The 21,175-nt window shown below is 44.6% G+C and overlaps 1 protein-coding gene across 1 annotated transcript in view; it reads right to left on the reverse strand.

Annotated features, from left to right (window-relative positions):
- Positions 1–719: 719 nt before the first annotated feature.
- LOC115396816 (zinc finger protein 239-like) overlaps positions 720–21,175 on the reverse strand; it is a 40,177-nt gene continuing 19,721 nt past the window's right edge. Inside the window, exons 2-4 of the mRNA XM_030102861.1 lie at positions 13,100–13,325; positions 12,901–13,027; positions 720–998 (exon numbers count right to left, since the gene is read on the reverse strand). Of these exons, the coding sequence (XP_029958721.1) occupies positions 720–998; positions 12,901–13,027; positions 13,100–13,325 (632 nt within the window). The remainder of the gene's footprint in view (positions 999–12,900; positions 13,028–13,099; positions 13,326–21,175) is intronic.

Below are 21,175 nucleotides of genomic sequence, written 5' to 3' on the forward strand. Positions count from 1 at the left end.
ACAACTTATACAGTATCAGCAGAAGTTAAAATGATTCTAAATTCCACGAGTGAGATGATGAAGCAAAAATTAGATTTATGATCGAAGTCTCTATTCACGTATTAATTTAGAAACCTCTTCAGTTATGTAATACAGAACCAGGCAGCAACAAAAAGGTCCACTGGATAATTAAAGCAAATTGATATTTTCTGTACTTAATTCAAGGATAATCCCAAACACTGTAGATAAGACCTTGGACACATTTTTCACAACTCTTGAACAGTATCAGCGAAAGATAAGATGACTTTGAATTCCATGAATGAAATGGTGAATCAACTGGATTTATGAGCAAAGTCTCTTTCCATGTGTAAATTTCGGAGCCTCTCTGTTATATAACATATAACCAGACAACAATAAATAGACCAAATAGATAATTAAGGCAAATTGATATATTCTAAACTTAATTCGAGGTAGACCCAACAACACTGCAATTAAAAAATAAATAATATTATGTGAACGCACATTTACGCCCAACACTGTCCCATCAGTCTTTAAGTCTTTATGATAAACTAACGAGAAAAAGAAAAAGAAGGAAAGAAAAAATCTTCTTTGGCAGAGTTGTGGGCATGAGAATTCATCTGCTCCAGTCTCAGTTGTAGTGCTCACCAGTAACTATTAACTCATGCTGTGAGTTAGCTTAGTTCATCTTGTCCCCTGATGCATTAGCCAGTATACTAATCTCATTTGGGCTCTCGCTGATATTTAGCCACGAAAGCGGTGGCTTCATCGAGGGATGAAAACCTCTTTCTGTCTCCGTTCTCCAATGTGATCTGCAGGCGGGCTGGAAAGAGAAGAGCTGGCCGGAGAGTGAGGTTGTAGAGGTCGGACATCACTGCTCGGTACTTAGCTCGTTCCTCAGCGACTTCTGGTGTGTAGTCCTCAAAGATCTGGATTGATGACCCACGATACTGGAGTTTCCCTCGTCTCTTGCGGGCTTCTCGGATGATCAGCTCTTTGATCTGATAGCGATGAAGGCGAAGTATTACCGGTCTGGGCCGTGAGCCGGGTTACGGTTTAGCAATGAGCGTCCTGTGTGCACGGTCTAATTCAGGAGAGGACTGGAGGGTCTGATTGCCGAATACTTCAACCAGGAGATCGGCGAAGAAGCTTGTAGGTCTGGTTCCTTCGATTGACTCTGGTAGGCCGATTATCCTAATGTTGTTTCTGCGGCTACGGCTCTCGAGATCCATAGCCTTAGCCATTAGCTTTGCGTTGCTGTTAGTTAGCGTCACGCACCTCTCCTCCAGAGCTTGGATTCGCTGATCTTGTTGCTCGATGTGGGATTCCAGTGAGTCCATTCGCTGACAATGTTCTGTCATAGTTAACTGCATTTTGTCAAATCTTGATTCCAGGGCAGCGAATGTTGCTTTGAAGTCGGCTGAGATACTCGCTCTGTGCTCCTCTAGCATGTTAGCAATGCTAGCCAGCGTAACGCTGTTGCCCTCCGGATAGGAGTCCGGTTCAGTCTTTTTTGACGCTTTGCTTGATTTTGACATTTTTCCAGAGTGAGTAGATTCTGCTGCTGGCTGTCCTGTTCACACTCCGATGGGGATCTTGAAAAAAAACAGTGAATTCTAAGAATGATCACCGCAGGAGCTCGAGATAACGCTGCTTTCACATGCTAACCCGGAACCGGAAGCCCCCAATATTTTTTTTATCAGAAATTACGTGAAATGTTTTCTCTGTCGTGAGGTTTTGAGTTTAGAATAATTGTATGAAAAAAAATTGTTTAATGAGTAACCTTGTTGTCTTCAACATATTTTTATTTTGACGAAATGATATTTGAAAAATATGGGTCTTCTTATAATGAGAGTCATCCTATATTCGGACCAAAACAGTAATTCCACTTGAAGATGAAAGAAAGCCTCTTACCTCCGTGGATGCACTGCTGCTCCTCCACCTCAGTAAGATGGTGGCGCTTCAGGCACGCCTCTCAACAAGGTGTCCAGCATACATTTTCTTTGCTCCTCGCTCTGCATTTTGTGACTTTTTGCTGTTGCATTATTGCGTTGGCCCTTCTGAGCCACCAACATGGACTTCTTCGTACCGACATCCTGTCGATGGAAATGTAATAAAATGTGAAAGTATAGACAATAATTCCATGCTCCACAGCGAGCAACAACAGTAACAAAACTGTCGAACACTCTCCAAACGCCAGTCAACATAAACAAAACTTCAAGATAAGCACTAGAAACCAACAATACAGTGAAAGGAAATCATTAAAAGTTCTGAGAAACTTAAAAAAAAAATGTTGAATGAGTTTCTGGAAACTTGAAGTGCCTTAAATTGCGTTGCGATTTAAATTTAAATGGGTTTTAATAAACTAACTTACCATCCCCGCTCGGTCATGATTTCCATCCATGCTGTTACACGGAAGGGGGCGGGGCATCCATCCAGGTGGTGTTACGGTGTGAGTGGTGCCCGTGTTGTCTGGTGCTTTAGTGTGTTCTATTCCTGCACAGTGGTTCCAGTCGTTTACAATAAACCTCTTTTAGGAATCATCACCAACCGATCACCATCAAAGTTTGAAACTTACAAAGAATGCAAAGCTTATTTGTGTCTCTGACTTTATCATTAAAATTGTTTTCCCCACATTTAACGCATGACAGCAAGTTTCACCAGCAGGGGTTCTGATGCAGGAATACCAAAACTCATTGGATTCGTGTTAAAATTTTAATTCCATTTCTTGAAATTTCACAAACAAATAATTGATAAAGAAAAAAAAACAAAAATCAAAACAAAGAACAGTCTGAACACTTTCTAAATGAGCAATGTTTTCTTTCAAGTGGTGATCTTATCATTTCGGGATTAAGCTAGACTTCCAGTGAGATCTCCAATAGAATCTTTCATGAACTCATCTTGGTGTGGCTTTCCAGGTGGCGCAGAAATGATTTGCGATGAGCGAATCTGCTCCCACATGTTTCACAAGGATACAGCTTCTCAGCTGTGTGAATTCTCTTGTGGACCAACAAATTACCCCGTGTACTGAAACTTTTCCCACATGTTTCACAAGGATGTGGCTTCCGACCTGTGTGAATTCTTTTGTGGACCAACAAATTACTCAGTTTACTGAAACTTCTCCCACATGTGTCACAAGTATGTGGCTTCTCACCAGTGTGAATTCTCTTGTGGACCAACAAATTACTCAGTTGACTGAAACGTTTCCCACATGTGTTACAAGGATGTGGCTTCTCACCAGTGTGAATTCTCTTGTGGACCAACAAATTACTCAGTTGACTGAAACTTTTCCTACATGTATCACAAGAATGTGGCTTCTCACCAGTGTGAATTCTTTTGTGGACCAACAAATTACTCAGTTGACTGAAACTTTTCCGACATGTATCACAAGAATGTGGCTTCTCACCTGTGTGAATTCTCATATGGACCAAGAAATTGCTCTGATGACTGAAACATTTCCCACATTTTTCACAAAGATGTGGCTTCTCACCTGTCTGAGTTCTCATGGGTTTCTTCTTACCACTGACCCTTCGTCCCTTCCGACATATTTTGTTTTTTTTACAGACAATTGCACCACATGTTTCCTGTGGAGATTGTGGTTTCTCCAGGTCGTCTGTAAACTGTTGAATTCCTGATTCTTGTTCTTCTTCCTCCTGGATCTGTGAAGGTCCTGGTTCTTCTTCTTCCTCTTTGATCTGCGGAGGTCCTGGTTCTTCTTCTTCCTCTTTGATCTGTGAAGGTCCTGGTTCTTCTTCTTCCTCTTTGACCTGCGGAGATCCTGGTTCTTCTTCTTCTTCCTCTTTGATCTGCGGAGGTCCTGGTTCTTCTTCTTCCTCTTTGATCTGCGGAGGTCCTGGTTCTTCTTCTTCCTCTTTGATCTGCGGAGGTCCTGGTTCTTCTTCTTCTTCCTCTTTGATCTGCGGAGGTCCTGGTTCTTCTTCTTCTTCCTCTTTGATCTGCGTAGGTTCTGGTTCTTCTTCTTCATGGATCTGTGGAGTTTCTTGAATTCCCTGTTCTTGACAAAATTTTGTGTCCTGTTCATAGAGCTGCTCCTCCCTTCCATCATGATGCTGTGGGAACTCTACAGGGACAAAACAAGTACAAGATAAAAGATTACTTTCACAGTTCCAGATAAAAAATAAATAATAAAATAAACTGGGATTCAAGTGGTGACACTGAAAACTTTCATTAACGTTTTAAAAATAGCGGACTGTGGAAGTCGTCAAAAGAGGAGGCGGACAGGTGTCAAGTTGACAGCCTTTAATCGTTATTGCTTGATGAGCACCTTGGATGAGCAGTGAACGTACATTTTTACACTTCTGGCAGCTATTTCAGTTTGAGTTGAGAAGGAATATTTCCTTGTGGGAAAAAGAAAATGCTGTGTTTCCTAACGTCTAAGGCCGTGTTTCCACCGGATGCGATGAACGCGACAGCATTCGCAGGACAAATGAAATCGCGCCACGCCAGATGCGCGAGTGTCATTGCTGGTACAAATATGCAAAAAACCCTTACCGCGTCATCACGTCACTCCAAGCTCGCCAATCATTTCACTGTCGAACATGGGAGTGTGTGTGTGTGTGTGTTCTTGTACATACCCAAAAGTAAGTACCAAAATTCGTTTTCCACCAACAAAGTGAAGACATTTTTGCCGGTCCTCACTTTTCGACAGGCCTTTTTTGACCTTTTTGAGGGTTAAGACTTGGTTTTTGATTTAGGGTTACAATTGGGTTTAGCTTAGGTGTAGGGCATAGGTTAGGGTTAGGCATTTATTTTTGATGGTTAGGGGCCAGGAAATGCATTATGTCAATGAGTGTCCTCACAACGATGTCAGTCAGTCAGTCAGTCAGTCAGTCAGTCAGTCCGTCCGTCCGTCCGTCCGTCCGCACATGCTGATCGATGGTGCGGCTTTTGTTCTTTTTTTGTTTTTGCTGTTCAGCACTTTGCTTTGTTTTTATGAATATGAAAAGTGCTTTTACAAATAAAGATGGAGATTGCTCCGACTGCCACCATCGCTGCTCTGTATTTGGCATGGGGAAGTCAGCTCTGGCTTCTGGATGCAAGCTATCCTACGGAGGCGGTATGAGCTTGTTGAGTTCCACCGTCTTCTGCAGGAGCTGCGCCTGGACAAAGGCCGGTTCCAGCGCTACTTCAGGCTGACGCCCGGTTTCCACCTGAAGCGCTCCACAAATGAGATCGCGCACGCCGCACGCCTTGGCATCACGCCAACTGCTTTGCATGGTCGGAGCCCTGCATGCCCTACGTCAGCACGTCCGTGAAGACCTCCACGCTGATAGGCTGTCCTGGCGCGAATTCGCTTGAAAAATTCAATTATTTCAAGTCGAGCGACAAGCGTCTAGAGATGAAGCGGCGGGCGGTGATCATCGAGCGGTGGCAAGTGGCAGTGCAAGTCGATGGACGTGCCAATTTTTTGCTGGAAACGCTCGCGCTGGCCACCCGCCGCGCCATCTGTTCCCGCCCGTCGCCCACCGCTCAAGATTGAGCGGCAATCGCGTCATTACATTATGGGGCGACAGCAGCTCAGTATGGGGCGACAGTAGCTCAGTTGGTAGAGCGGGTCGTCTCATAACCGGAAGGTTGGCGATTTGATCCCCGCTCCCGCAGGCATAAAACTGTCGTTGTGTCCTTGGGCAAGACACTTCACCCACCTTGCCAAAGTGTGAGAGTAGTGCGAGAGTGAATGGTTGGTGGTGATTGGAGGGGCCGATGGCGCAGATTGGCAGCTTCGCTTCCGTCAGTCTGCCCCAGGGTAGCTGTGGCTACAATAGTAGCTTACCACCACCCAGTGTGGTGTGAACGGGTTAATGTGATATTGCAGTGTGAAGCGCTTTGGGCTCTGTCACGCAGGGTAAAAAGCACTATACAAGTGGAGTCCATTTACCATTACATGGACTTTGTATGTAATCTCATCAAAATTTGTGTCGCGTCCAGTGGAAACACGGGGTAACGCTGTGCTGTTGCAGGGATTACACTTCCACTCCAGAGGGTGTGGTTGACTTGAAGTAGAAAGTGGACAAGAAGAGGGACTGTGTTTGGAGTTACTAGTCTGCTGAATAAAGCTGATTAAAATATTGAAAACACAACAGACACAAATTCTGTTTATGTCTGCGGAGGATAAACCAAACGTTTAGCCATAATGACAGAGATCCTCAAGCAGTCAATTCATGCGTTCATTCAGACTTCTCCGTACCTGTTCTGTGTAACTTGATTTGAGGGTTCAAGAGGATTTCCAGTAGTCTGCGCCAACGATCAATTTCCTCTTCATATCGGGCCATGGTGTGTTCAAGCTCGCTGAAGATTTCCACGGCAGCAGCAGTTAGCTGCCGGGTGGTCAAGTCTCTCTCAGAGTGGTGGGATCTGTCACCGTCACCACCACCATCAGTCGCAGTCACCTCCACAGGATCCTCCTCCTCTTTAATGTGTGGAGTTTCATGTTCCTCCTGCTCCACACTGGAAGTCGTCTTCTGGTCACCACTGTGGCGCTGGGGACGCTCTGGAGGGAAACAAGACAAAGTCATGATGTGATGGATGTGAATGTTGTACAGTGATAAAGCAGTAAATGTGCTGTTTTGAATTAACCGGTTTCCTTGTCAACTGGTGACCAGTGATAAAATGGTTTTAACGTTATCTTTGTGGCAGGTCCGGCAACCTCCATCAGCTGACAGCAGACACACTGAGGCTGTGTGAGTGACAGTGCTGCAGAGCTGGACCAGACACGCAAGGACATCCAGTGTGAGGCCGGTGTAGTTTGGTTTTGAGCTTTCCAACCTGGCGTCAGGAAGAAGCTCCAGAGTTTGGCTGTATTTCACACCAAAAGATGAAACTGGGGCTACTTGCAGTTTGCAAAGTTTTCATGACATGGATATTTTTTTCTTCTGTTCAGGATGAAGATATTAAAGAGTTAATGCAAACACCCCATTTGTATTATTTCATTTCTCATTCAATGAGAATTGATAAGGAATCGTACCGATAAGCACTATTGATAATGGAATTGGAATCACTAAATTCTTAACAATTCCCCCCCCCACCCCCGCTCCCACAGTACGAGTGAGCAAGCTTCAGATTTTTTTCCAGCAACACTTCAACACATCATTATTCTGAAGGATTATACAGTAATCTGCTTTGCACCACCATTGAAGCTGCACACATCATGCACAGGTTAGCATGTTAGCTCAGACTTCTTCCTTTTGTAAACAGCAACAACTGCTTTAAAATCACTCCTGTTAAAGAAATGTAGTGATCCTCCAGCAGTCAGATAGATTCATGTGTTCATTCACACGTTTCCATACCTGTTATTGACACCTTGAGTTGAGGGTTCTTGCTGATTTCCAACAGTCTGCGTTGACGCCCAATCTCTGCCTCACACTGACAGACCATTTCTCCAAACATGGTAAAGATTTCTCCAACAGCAGCTCTCAGTCGCTCCTCAATAAAACGTCTCAAATCCTGGACTGGAGTCATTGTCGCTGAAGAAGAAGACATATTTCCTTGGTGTAGCAGCAAACGCTGCTGTCATGTTTGAAATGTGGGAACGCCTCTTCTTCTCTCCCTTTATTGCTTCTTGGAGGATCACAAACAGCTGCCACGTCATACTGACACCTACTGGACACAGGCGGAACTGCAGGTTGTTGGCCGCTCCTGGAATAGTTGGAGTTGATCTAATTTTGTTGGGTTTTTTTACAACTTTCACCGAAATATTAAAGACTGACTGAATAGACTGAGACATTAACTCCTTTTTTATAAAATTTGTCATAAAAAAAAACACAAGCACACATACATCCAAACAGAACCAATAGGATGGCACAATGTTCTCTCAATAGAACAAAACACAACGGAAGTGCAGCAGCAACAGAGCGTCAAATCATGAGGTCTGTTTGTACATTCATCATACAAGTGTCCATATGAACTTTATGGATATGTACAAACCAAATATACCCTGTAAAGAATATATTTTCAATATTCAGTAATGCATCACTTCATAACAAACAGCAGACCTTACACAACACCTGACACCGTGAAAAATATAGCATCAGTACAGTAAGGGTGTAACTCAAACATTTAAAGTTATCTCGGGAGAAGGGCTTCATATTTTTACATATTCATATCTCCTCCCCTGTTTCTCTCTCCAAGCAGCTCTTATGATCGTCATAATTAGGTGACTGTGTTCACTTTTGAAGCTTTTTTCTTTTTAAAATGGTGATCCTGTTGGAGAATCTCAGTTTTGAGCAGGCTCCATCTGCTCAAGACCTGCTAAAATATATGTGTAGTTATAAGCACTCCCAAAAGGGTGAACTTCTTCCTTTTTATTCAAAAGACAAAAGTTTGCCTCATGAGCTGAAGCAGCCTGTGAAGATTATCAGATGATGTTACATGTTCAGGGCCGGCTCCAGGCATAGGCGAACGAGGCGGCCGCCTAGGGCGCCACGTCCCGAGGGGGGCGCCGCGGTCGTACAAGGGGCGCCACGACGCTCTGTGTTCCGTGTGCCCCGCTGTGCAGCGGTCCGTCGCACCGCGCTCCTCGTCCTCCGCGCTGCCCGGCACTGATCGTTAATGTTCGGCATCGCTCCTCAGCGCAAGCAAGGTCCTGGGTTCAAATACCGGCCAGGGCTCAGTCCTTTCTGTGTGGAGTTTGCATGTTCTCCCCGTGTGTGCGTGGGTTCTCTCCGGGTACTCCGGCTTCCTCCCACGGTCCAAAAACATGCATGTCAGGTTAATTGGTCACTCTAAAATAAATTGCCCACAGGTATGAATGTGTGAGTGAATGGTTGTATGTATATATATGTCAGCCCTGCGACAGACTGGCGACCTGTCCAGGGCATATCCCGTCTTCGCCCATAGCAGCTGGTATCGGCTCCAGCCACCCGAGACCCCGAAAGGGACCAGCGGCAGAGAATGAATGAATATTTTGTAGGACTTCTGTTTGTTTGGTTTTTCCCTTTCTTTTTTTCTCTTCTCCTCATCTTTTCTTTTTCTCCTTCTGTGCTGGACTTTATGACATCTTTCCATGTAAGATTTTTTCATGGTCATTTCTTCTCTTCACTTTGAGTTTGTGTGGGAGCAGCATTTGTACAAGCGTTTTGGCTTTTTTCGCTCCCTTGCAAATAATCATATTGTTTTGACTATATGTGCAAAATACATTATATAAAGTTTAGGAATTAAAAAAACCAAGCTCCATCCTGGAGACCAGAATTTTGTCGAGAACTTCACATGAACACTGATCAGTGATCCAGGTCGACAGATGCCTCACTGCTGCAGGTCTCCGTCTTTTCAATGAATTAGGGTGATTATAGCAGTTTTCACACTATCAACTGACCTGATGCTGACCTGATGAAAAAGTCTTAAGATGTCATAAAGTCCAGCACAAAAGTAGACAAAGAAAAGACGAGGAGAAGAGAAAAAAGAAAGCGAAAAACCAAACAAACAGAACCTGATGCTGATCAGGTAACGTTCCTACAATCATCATGATTTTATCATGATCAAAGTCAAAGTGAGCTGCTTTGTCATTTCTGCTGTACATACAGACACACAGTGGAATGGAAACTGGACAAACATCTCTGAGAATAAAAACAGACTCAATATATCACCTAATTAATTTCATTCTATTTTCATTCTATTAGTAATAGAATGGAAATAGAATGAAATTCAAATAGAATGAAAAGGAAAAAGAGAGGAATTTAGGAAAGAAAAACAGAGCAGTAAGATTTTCAAACAAAATTTCAAAAGCAGAAAAGTGCAATATCATACAATGTGTGTGAAAATAAGCTTCACTGCCAACTGCTGCTGCACATTCAATACACTTTGTCTCCCCCTGTGTCAATATGTATTTCACTCAAATGCAAAACAGTATCGAAATAGATACAGTAGAAAATAGAAATATCGACCGAAAAATTCAGCCATGAAGAATAAAACGCCCCAAAAAGTGCAAAGTATATGATACAGTTCAGCACAGGCAGCCTGGGAAACAGTTTTTTATGTTGATGGAGATGAAAATGACTTTATTCTTGCTCCATTTCATTTGTTGAATCAGATTTTCATTCCTTCGGCTTTGTTTTTGCTGTCTTCTCCCACTAGGTGGAGCTACAGGGACACTCTTCACTCACTGACATGATTCCAGTTCTGCTCGCGGGGGCCAGCAGCGAAGAGCCATAGAGCCGTGCCAGCCAGACGTGGGTTCGATCCCCGATGGAGACAATTATGATAGAGGTTTTCAGCTGTGTTTTTGTCTTCTGTTTTCTATTCTTTGTCATATGTTATGAAATGATTTGACACCTGATCGCTATTTTTAAGGACCAGTTGACCATTTTATGAAGAGGTAGTAAATGGTCATGTGGGCTTTTTATCAATGGAGACTCTGTATAACCTCAATTTAGACACAGTTGTCTGATAATGTTTAATTTCGATGCTACCTAATCTTGGAAAGTTGATCATCAAGGCTGTTTTCAGACAGCACAGACGAATATGTATCTGCTGAATAATTGGAAAATAATGTGTTTGAAGTTAATATTTAAAATGTATTTAATAACATGAATAAAAGACACAGTGATGAACTATTTAAAAGGAAATAATAAAATAAGCCAGAGATTTAAATACTTTGCTGTCACACTGTACATAACTGTGCAAGTCTGGGCTTATGAATTGCCCCTGGAGTGCAGAGTAATAAAGAATATCTTATATCATCTACATAAAACACTCAGCACTTTACAACATACAAACTCAAAAATACACAATGTAGCAATTTGGTAAATAAAGATATTTACAATCGAAAAATAAAACAAGCACAAACTGATTTTATGCACATTTGTAGCTTCCAGAAATGAAAACATCCCGTTTATATAAATTCTTCAATGATATTTACAGAAATTCAAAATATTGAACCAAAAAATAAATTCTAATGGTAATAACAATACTATGTACAGTATGTGCAATGAAATATCACTTGGCCCTTTCATTCAGCCATCTGTCCCTCTCAGCCTCATAGAAGGCAGACCTGTGGAACTCCATCCATGTCAGTTCCTTGGTCGACCCCTGGTCCCTGTACAGTGAGAGCAGCTTTGAGGGACAGTAGAAGTCCTTCCCAGGAACTCCAGGACAGCCAGCATGAATGTGAGGACTGCTTGGACCCTGCTTCAGTGGCAGCTGGCAGAATCTGCAGAGGCTTCCGGAGGGAGTCCTCAGCTCTGCCTTTCTCTTCTCTCTCTCCCTCATCAGCCTCTTCCATTCTGCTCCTCTCTGCCCGGCTCCCTCCAGCTCCCTCTCAAAGAAAGCTGAGGCAGCAAAATCATGGAACATCATCGTGGGGTTGGTCAGGCCTTCACTGGAGAACTTCTGATGCACCTTAGCAGAGCGGTAAAAGTACTTGACAGACTCGCTCTAATAAAAAAAAAGTGAATAGTCGATCCGTCTCCAAGGTAACGGGACTTTGGCTGCCCACAGGCCAAGCAGGTCCTGGTCCTGTTCTTCTCCTGGGTCTCCTGTTGTGGCTGTGGAGGCTGTTGTTGCTGCTGTCTGAACACATCCTCTACTATTCTCTCCACTGTGGCTGGAGTCACTGTCTCTGGGCCTGATGGAGGGCTGAGGACTGGTGGAGGAGGTGTAGAACAGGAACACTGGTGGTGTTTCACAGATCTGGAGATTTGCTGCCATGTTGTGGGATAAAGAAGGCTGTTGGGGTCAGTGCAGGTACTTTGCACCATGGATACATTCTCAGCATCGACTCTCCTCAACATGTCTTTTGTCCCACAGTGCTTCACCAGCAGAGCATCAGTGGCATCCTTCATCGGCTGTGTCCACCGACTGTGGTCCAGCAGATGAATCAGGTCACCAGCTTTAACTGGTCCAGCACGAGTGGCCCGAGGAGCTGCAGCTCCAGGCAGTGGTGTCTCTCCTGGCAGGTCTGTGATGGAAATTATATCGTATATCAGTGTTACATAAGCAGTAAAAAAAAAAAAATCACATAATTTACATGTTAATTCTGACTTTATCCTCTAAATCAGCATCTTCAATTGGTTCAAGAATAAAATTAATGTCTGTCTCAGTTTTGTGAGGCGACACTGGATTGGCACAAGGGGGATTCTGGGAAGCAGACTCTGGCTGAGATGTGAAAAGTGGCACAGGTCTCTGCTGGATCTCACCGCCTGTCTCCTTGAAACACTCCACAAAACAAAGAATAAAGTCGCCAAGAGGCTTTGGAAAGTCGCCAGATTTAGCGAGAAAGTCGTCAAGTTGGCAACATTGGCTGGCCCGCATTGCTGCTCGGATCACTCGTAGTGACATAACACTGGAGGGATCGTCTCTGATTGGTTGACGCCCAGCGGCAGCATGTCGAAAGTTCAGTTTTCCCAACTCTCAAAAAGCGACGCGCGTCGTGGGCGTCGACGCTCGTGACGCGCTGCCCCGCCGCCCACCGCTCCATGACGCTTGTCCACCATAGACTTTGCATAGAAAAGCGCCGCTCACAACGCGTCCGGTGTGAACGCACCATTAGAAAATGATACATACATTGGAAACAAACAGAAACTACAGACACGAGCTTTAAAATTGTTTTCCCCACATTGAACACATGACAGCAAGTTTCACATGCTGGAATGCTGAAGCAGGAACACCAAAACTCATTGGATTCATGTTAAAATTTTAATTGCATTCCTTGAAATTTCAAAAACAAAAAATTCATAAAGAAAAAAAAAACAAAGAACAGTCGGAACAGTTTCTAAATGAGCAATGTTTTCTTTCAAGTGGTTATCTTATCATTTGGGGATTAAGCTGGACTTCCTGTGAGATCTCCAATAGAATATTTCATGAACTCATCTCCATGTGGCTTTCCAGGTGGTGCAGAAATGATTTACGATGAGTGAATCTGCTCCCACATGTTTCACAAGAATGCGGCTTCTCACCTGTGTGAATTCTCTTGTGGACAGACAAACTACCCCGTGTACTGAAACTTTTCCCACATGTTTCACAAGTATGTGGCTTCTCACCTGTGTGAGTTCTCATGTGGGCCAACAAATGACTCCGTCTCCTGAAACTTTTCTCACATGTTTCACAAGGATGTGGCTTCCAATCTGTGTGAGTTCTCATGTGGGTCAACAAAGTAGACCGTTGACTGAAACTTTTCCCACATGTTTCACAAGGATGTGGCTTCTCACCTGTGTGAGTTCTCATGTGGACTGACAAACTACCCTTTGTACTGAAACTTTTCCTACATGTTTCACAAGAATGTGGCTTCTCACCTGAGTGAATTCTCATGTGGACGGAGAAATTATCCCGTTTTCTGAAACTTTTCCCACATTTTTCACAAAGATGTGGCTTCTCACCTGTCTGAGTTCTCATGGGTTTCTTCTTACCACTGACCCTTCGTACCTTCCAACATAATTTGTTTTTTTCACAGACAATTGCACCACATGTTTCCTGTGGAGATTGTGGTTTCTCCAGGTCGTCTGTAAACTGTTGAAGTCCTGATTCTTGTTCTTCTTCCTCCTAGATCTGTGAAGGTCCAGGTTCTTCTTCCTCCTCTTTGATCTGTGGAAGTCCTGGTTCTTCTTCCTCCTCTTTGATCTGGGGAAGTCCTGGTTCTTCTTCCTCCTCTTTGATCTGGGGAAGTCCTGGTTCTTCTTCCTCCTCTTTGATCTGGGGAAGTCCTGGTTCTTCTTCTTCCTCTTTGATCTGTGGAAATCCTGGTTCTTCTTCCTCCTCTTCCATCTGCGAAGGTCCTGGTTCTTCTTCTTCCTCTTTGATCTGTGGAGGTCCTGGTTCTTCTCCTTCATGGATCTGTGGAGGTTCTTGTTCTCCCTGTTCTTGACAAAATTGTGTGTCCTGTTCATAGAGCTGCTCCTCCCTTCCATCATGGTGCTGTGGGAACTCTACAGGGACAAAACAAGTACAAGATAAAAGATCAATCAATCAATCAAATTTTATTTCTAAAGCGCCTTCCAATTGCCAAACGGAGCACAAGGCGCTTAACAGAGTAAAACAAAATAAATAAGTAAAAACACTTTAAGAAACAAAGTACTAAAAGGGGCTAAACATCAAACGCTAAATGAAAAAGGTGCGCTTTTAGATGACATTTAAAAACATTAAGTGCAGTGATAGACTTTAAATGCAGAGGAAGAGAGTTCCAGAGCTTCGGGCCAAGAACAGCAAAAGAGCGGTCACCAAACTTTCTATATCTTGCCCTGGGGACAACCAAGGAGGTGTGGCTTGACGAGCGTAGAGTCCTGGCAGGTTGATAAATTTGCAACAGCTCTGAGATGTAAGGGGGGGCATACCCATTAGTAGCCATAAACACAAACACCAGAATCTTGTATTGGACTCGGAACCGCACCGGAAGCCAGTGGAGAGCTTGAAGGACCGGAGTAATGTGTGAGTATTTTGAGGAGGTGGAGATGAGACGAGCTGTTGCGTTCTGAACCAACTGAAGTTTATGGAGGAGTGAGAGATTCAGCCCAGCGTAAAGGGCGTTACAATAGTCAAGTCTTGAGCTGATGAGAGCATGAGCGGCCTTCTCTAAATCTGCCCGAGACAAGAATGGCTTCACTCTGCTCAGAAGCCTTCGTTGGAAAAAGCCCGCCCTCACAACAGAACTGATCTGCTTTTCAAAGTTAAGTCCATTGTCAAAAATCACACCCAGATTCCTAACAGCAGAAGCAAATTGTGGGGTGGATGAACCAAAATCTGGGGAACTGTGGGTTGGGTCAGAACCGAAGTGGATATATTCAGTCTTTTCCCCATTCAAATGAAGGAAATTCTGTGACAACCACTGTTTGATGGTGTGGAGACAGTTATTGAGGGGATCTAACGCAGAGCGATCATTATAGATAACTGGAAGATAAATCTGGAGATCGTCTGCATAAAAGTGAAATTGGATGTTGTGACTGGAGATAAGTCGACCAAGCGGTAGCATATATAATGAAAACAGAATGGGACCAAGGATAGAGCCTTGAGGCACTCCAGACGAGAGAGGAGCAACAGAAGACGCAAACTCATTTATATGTACCGTGAAAGATCTGTTTGAGAGATAAGAGGAAAACCAGTTGAGAACCGCACCCTGCAGGCCTACAGTGTGTTGAAGTCTGGAAATGAGGATGGAATGATCCACGGTATCAAAGGCAGCGGTTAGATCTAATAACACCAAGACAACAGAACTTCTGTTGTCTGGAGCTGTCAATATATCATTATGGACCCTCAACAGCGCAGACTCGGTGCTATGTCTCGACCTGAAGCCTGATTGAAATTTGTCCGCAATGCCATTAGAATTAAGGTTAGAGAGAAGCTGCGAAAAAACAAGCTTCTCCATCAGTTTGGACAAAAAAGGCAGGTGAGAGATAGGACGGAAGTTAGATAAGAGGGAGGGATCCAGGCCGGGTTTTCTAAGCAATGGTTTTACGATGGCGTGCTTGAAAGCAGCTGGCACAATGCCCAAACTAAAACAGCTGTTTATGAAGGAAACAAGGCATGGGCCTAAGATGTCAACAGCTTCCTTCATAATATGAGTAGGGACAGTGTCTAGTGCACAGGTTGTAGACTTCAACCCCTGGACAGCTATTTTGAGGTCCACAAGAGTAACAGGGTCAAAACTCTCAAACACACATTGTGCAGCAGAAATGGATGTGAAGGCTGTAGGAACAGGTGTAATCGCTTGCCGAATAGACATAACTTTGTCCAAAAAATATTGCTTAAAAGCATTGCAGGTTTGTTCAGAAACGTCGTTCAGAGCAACAGACACAGGGTTAATTACAGAATTAATGGTTTTGAACAGTACTCCAGGGCGGTGGCTATTGTTCCTGATGAGATTGGAGAGGTACTGCCTTTAAGAATCCCCTACTGCCCTCTGAAAGGCGATGAGGCTGTCCCTAAAAATGTCCAGTGACACTTGTAACCTGTATTTCTTCCATTTGCGCTCCGCTTGTCTGCAACGACGCCTCAGGGCTCGAGTTGTGTCATTGAGCCAGGGGACAGAGGTAGATCTAGTAGTCACAGTCTTAAAAGGTGCTACAGAGTCCAGGATCTGGGAGCAGGTGGAGTGGAAGGCGGAAAGGAAGCAGTCTGGACATAAAGGAGATGTCAGTTCAGGAGCAGAGCAAAGGCCAGATGCAGAAAAGGCAGCCGAAAAGTCCTTTACAGCAGATGAGGTAAAGAAGCGGCGACGTTGGGGGGCAGTTGGCGTGGGCGCAGGTGGAACAGCGCAGATGCCAAACTGTATAAGAGAGTGATCAGTGATGGGAAGAGCTGACAACTCACAGATTGATACTGTGATCCCCCGAGAAATAATTAAGTCCAATGTATGACCTAACCTGTGAGTGGGACCAGATATAGACTGTGTGAGATCCAGAGAGTTTAGGAGAGATTTAAAGTTATTGGCCAACTCATCTGAGGAGCAGCAGACATGGATGTTAAAGTCCCCACAGATTAGGATGTTATCAAACTTTGGCATAAACTCCGCTAGAAACTTGGAAAACTCACTCAGGAAATCCTTTTTCAGTTTAGGTGGCCGATAAATGACAGCACACAGAATGGGACAGGGCAGAGTCAATACAAACATTTGGAGCTCAAAGCTGGAGTACCCCCTGGTGGACAGTTGGCGGCAGTTCAAGGACTGCTTGTATACGGTGGCTATCCCTCCAGCCCTTCCCGTTTGTCTCGGGGAGTTTAGGAACAGGTAGCCGGAGGGGAGGAGCTCCGAGAACAGACTAACATCACCTGGTGGCAGCCACGTTTCCACGAGGAAGAAGAAATCCAGATTGCGGGAGGAGATGATATCATTGAAGACAAACATTTTCTTGTTGATCGATCTGGCGTTGCAAAACCCCATGCGGAGCGAGGACGAGGCAGCAGGCAGCGCTGTCATACGAGTAATCGGGCGGAGGTTTTCCAGGACTTCTCCCACCAACACCAACTTGGGGTAGAGATGGCGGAGTCCGGGCCAACCGGAAGAAGCCAGCGGTAACATTCCCGAGCTCTACTGGGGACGGCGCAGGCAGGTCCAATCAGCTCACTAGTCCAAGGCAGGTTCAGGTAGGATCGAAGCTTGACATGTAGCCCTCCTCTCCGACCACATCTTCTGCGGCGCTTACTGCCTGGATGCCGACAGGCAGGGCGACTGAGGAAGGCAGGAATTGATGACAGCAGTGGTGGCGGAGGGTTGCAGAATTTCCCGTTAACAGGATGATTAAACGGAAAACGCAGTTCTAGAAGCGTCGCTCGGTCATATGTAACGGCCGATGACACGACTACAAATCCATAAGACAGCAGGACACAGAGGAGAAAGCGGCCTGCCAGACACAGCGGCGCCATCTTTACTCCTCCGGAGGCGTTTCGCGGCTGGGTGAGGGACGTACCGCCCCGCTGGGCGTTCCAGCTAATCCGGTTCCAACCATTAGAAAAAGATTAGTTTAACAGTTCCAGATCAAAAACAAAAAAATAAATAATAAAATAAATAAAGTGGGATTCAAGTGGTGAAATTGAAAACTTTCATAAACGTTTTAAAAATAGCACACAGTGGAAGTCGTCAAAAGAGGAGGCGGATGGGTGTTAAGTTGACAGCCTTTAATCGTTATTGCTGGATGAGAACCTTGGATGAGCAGTGAACGTACATTTTTACACTTCTGGCAGCTATTTCAGTTTGAGTTGAGAAGGAATATTTCCTTGGGGGAAAAACAAAATGCTATGTTTCCTGACGTCCAAGGCCGTGTTTCCACCGGATGCAATGAACGCAACAGCATTCGCAGGACAAATGAAATCACGCCACGCCAGATGCGCAAGTGTCATCGCTGGTACAAATATGCAAAAAAATCCTCACTGCGTCATCACGTCACTCCAAGCTCGCCAATCATTTCACTGTCGAACATGGGAGAGAGAGAGAGATAGAGAGAGAGAGTGTGTGAGATAGAGATCGACCGAGATAGACCGAGATTGAGATAGCTCCGACTGCGACCATCGCTGCTCTGTATTTGGCATGGGGAAGTCAGCTCTGGCTTCTGGACGCATGCTATCCTACGGAGGCGGAATGAGCTTGTTGAGTTCCACCGTCTTCTGCAGGAGCTGCGCCTGGACAAAGGCCGGTTCAAGTGCTACTTCAGGCTGACGCCCGGTTTCCACCTGAAGCGGTCAACAAATGAGATTGCGCACGCCTTGGCATCACGCCAACTGCTTTGCATGGTCGGAGCCCTGCATGACCTACGTCAGCACGTCCGTGAAGACCTCCACGCTGATAGGCTGTCCTGGCGCAAATTCGCTTGAAAAATTCAATTATTTCAACTCGAGCGACGAGCGTCTAGCGATGACGCGGCGGGCGGTGATCATCGAGCGGTGGCGAGTGGCAGTGCAAGTCGATGGGCGCGCCAATTTTTCGATGGAAACGCTCGCGCTGGCCACCCGCCGCGCCATCCGTTGCCGCCCGTCGCCCACCGCTCAAGATTGAGCGGCAATCGCATCATTAAATTGACTTTGTATGTAATCTCAAACAAAAAATTTGTGTCGCGACCAGTGGAAACACGGGGTAACGCTGTGCTGTTGCAGGGATTACACTTCCACTCCAGAGGGGGCGTTGTGTGGTTGACTTGAAGTAGAAAGTGGACAAGAAGTGGGACTGTGTTTGGAATTACTAGTCTGCTGAATAAAGCTGATTAAAGTATAGAAAACACAACAGACATAAATCCTGTTTGTGTCTGCGGAGGAAAAACCAAACATTTAGCCATAATGACGGAGATCCTCAAGCAGTCAATTCATGTGTTCATTCAGACTTCTCCGTACCTGTTCTGTGTAACTTGATTTGAGGGTTCAAGATGATTTCCGGTAGTCTGCGCCTACGATCGATTTCCTCTTCATATCGGGCCATGGTGTGTTCGAGCTCGCTGAAGATTTGCACTGCAGCAGCAGTTAGCTGCCGGGTGGTCAAGTCTCTCTCGGAGTGGTGGGATCTGTCACCGTCACCACCACCATCAGTCGCAGTCACCTCCACAGGATCCTCCTCCTCTTTAATGTGTGGAGTTTCATGTTCCTCCTGCTCCAGACTGGAAGTCATCTTCTGGTCACCACTGTGGCGCTGGGGACGCTCTGGAGGGAAACAAGACAAAGTCATGATGTGATGGATGTGAATGTTTTACAGTGATAAAGCAGTAAATGTGCTGTTTTGAATTAACCGGTTTCCTTGTCAACTGGTGACCAGTGATAAAATGGGACGCTCGTGTTGTGTGAAAGGCTGCCTTACTAAATCACTTGAAAGAAATGGCAGAAAGGTTGACGAGAATGTACAATTTTTTCGGTCCAGCTTGGAAAAGAGGTTATGGACAGCAGGTTGAGGAAATAACGAAGAGGCGACGGAAGGCCTGGGTTGCAGCGGTAAGACGGAACGGCATCACCTTCCACTGTTCTCCATATTTCCCTTCATGCGTCTTTGATCTCTGCATTTTCATCAAGGCAAGTTGGAAAGTTTTTCGAATAAATACATTTAGAAATTTATACATTTATAAATTCATAAATTTATTTATTTTTCATCATCTTATATCTAAACATTTCAGCATGAGTGATTTTAAAGACACAGTCAGACCTGGCTGCCCAAAAGAGGACAGGTTGTGTCGGCTCTGTCCACACAGACAACTGGAGACAAAGACACACTTCCTGATGGTGTTGCATCGATACCAATACCAGTATCGTCAGTGGCACCGATACCGCACTAAAACGCTGGTATCGGTATCGGCTAGTCCTAACAAATAACATGCCGAAGCCACTTACTGATTTTCATATTGCACTTGAACGCAGCGCCGTGTGTATTCTGGTATTCTCTCCCCAATATTCACCGCTGTATGATCTATGTGTTCAGCGAATGACAGCAATTATTTTACATCCCAGTGAGGATGCAGTTCTTGTTACGGAGCGTGGGTCTAAGGCTGAAGAGCAGAAAAGGAGTTTTATTAGTATCATTTATCTTCGTGAGATGAAGTTGCACTCCAGCCGCAGGAGCAGACCGAGTCTGGAGTTAGGGGTGGGCGATATGGCCTGAAATTTATATCATGGTATAATTTGAGAAAAAATTACAGCATCATCGTTTCTCAAAGATTACCATAGCACATGGTAAAAGCATGGAAGCAGGAAGTAGTTTAGGAAGCAGTAGTCCAGCCATGGAGCCCTTGCGGAGCTCCGGTAACTTTCCGCAAGGATTTTTCCATTAGCCGTAGCCCTACCGCATCAATCTGGAAACAAGAAAGTCGGGTGCCGACTTGCTTGAAACAAGTGACTTCAAAATAAAATCTGTGTTGTGCTTTTGCCTTGATATGCTATTTTGTTTTATTCTTCTGGTAGAACACAGAACAATGTGATGTAGTCATTATACGCATTAGAAGAATGAACTATTTTGTACGTCGTCACTGCAGGAAAGTCAAACGACACCAAAATGGCACAAAACAGCTCTATGACTGAACAGCTCTGTGTTGCCAGATTGGGCTAGTTTCTGACAAATCGAGCTTCTTTTTTGAACACGTCGGACGGGTGGATGAAATGGTTTTGTGTTTGTGACGTGTTTTTTTATTATACAAATATGGTTTTTACAGTTTTAACATGCATTTTCAACAGAGATGGCGTTTGGCCTGCTTTCTGTTGAGGCACACTGGCAACTAGCGTACAAGGTGATGGAAAGAATAAGCTGAATCGTCACATTCACTGTCGTGAAAACAACTCCTTTCCCCTGACCTTCTTAAATAACAACATATAAACTGGTAGATGTTTCAATAATAAAACACATTCAAGTACAACAAGAATCTTTTAAACAAACACAAATTGAAAATGACCAAAAAGTTGGATGCAAAATCAATACACTTTGGAAATGTAAGAGGTAAAATGAATACAAACCTGGAAACAAATTACATTATTGCTGATTAGTGGCACAATAAAATTTTGCCACCTGTGCTACAGTACGTAAATTAAAATAATGGCTTTCTTTTCTGTAACCAAGATTGCGTGTGTGCTAGTGTGAGAGAAGCACGAAAACTCTGAACATGATTTTTATACATTTCCGACAGGTTTTAGCCAGGAACACAAGCCTGTCCACATTCTCTGGCTTTAGTGCAGCTCGGTGGCATGTAACATCATTGTCACCAGTGTTGAATGCCCTTTCTGATGCTGCCCTGGCAGCTGGGATACACAAGTGTTTCTGAGCCAGGCTTGCAACCCC

The sequence above is a fragment of the Salarias fasciatus genome, chromosome 2, assembly GCF_902148845.1.
Source record: "Salarias fasciatus chromosome 2, fSalaFa1.1, whole genome shotgun sequence".
NCBI classification, from domain to species: Eukaryota; Metazoa; Chordata; class Actinopteri; order Blenniiformes; family Blenniidae; genus Salarias; species Salarias fasciatus.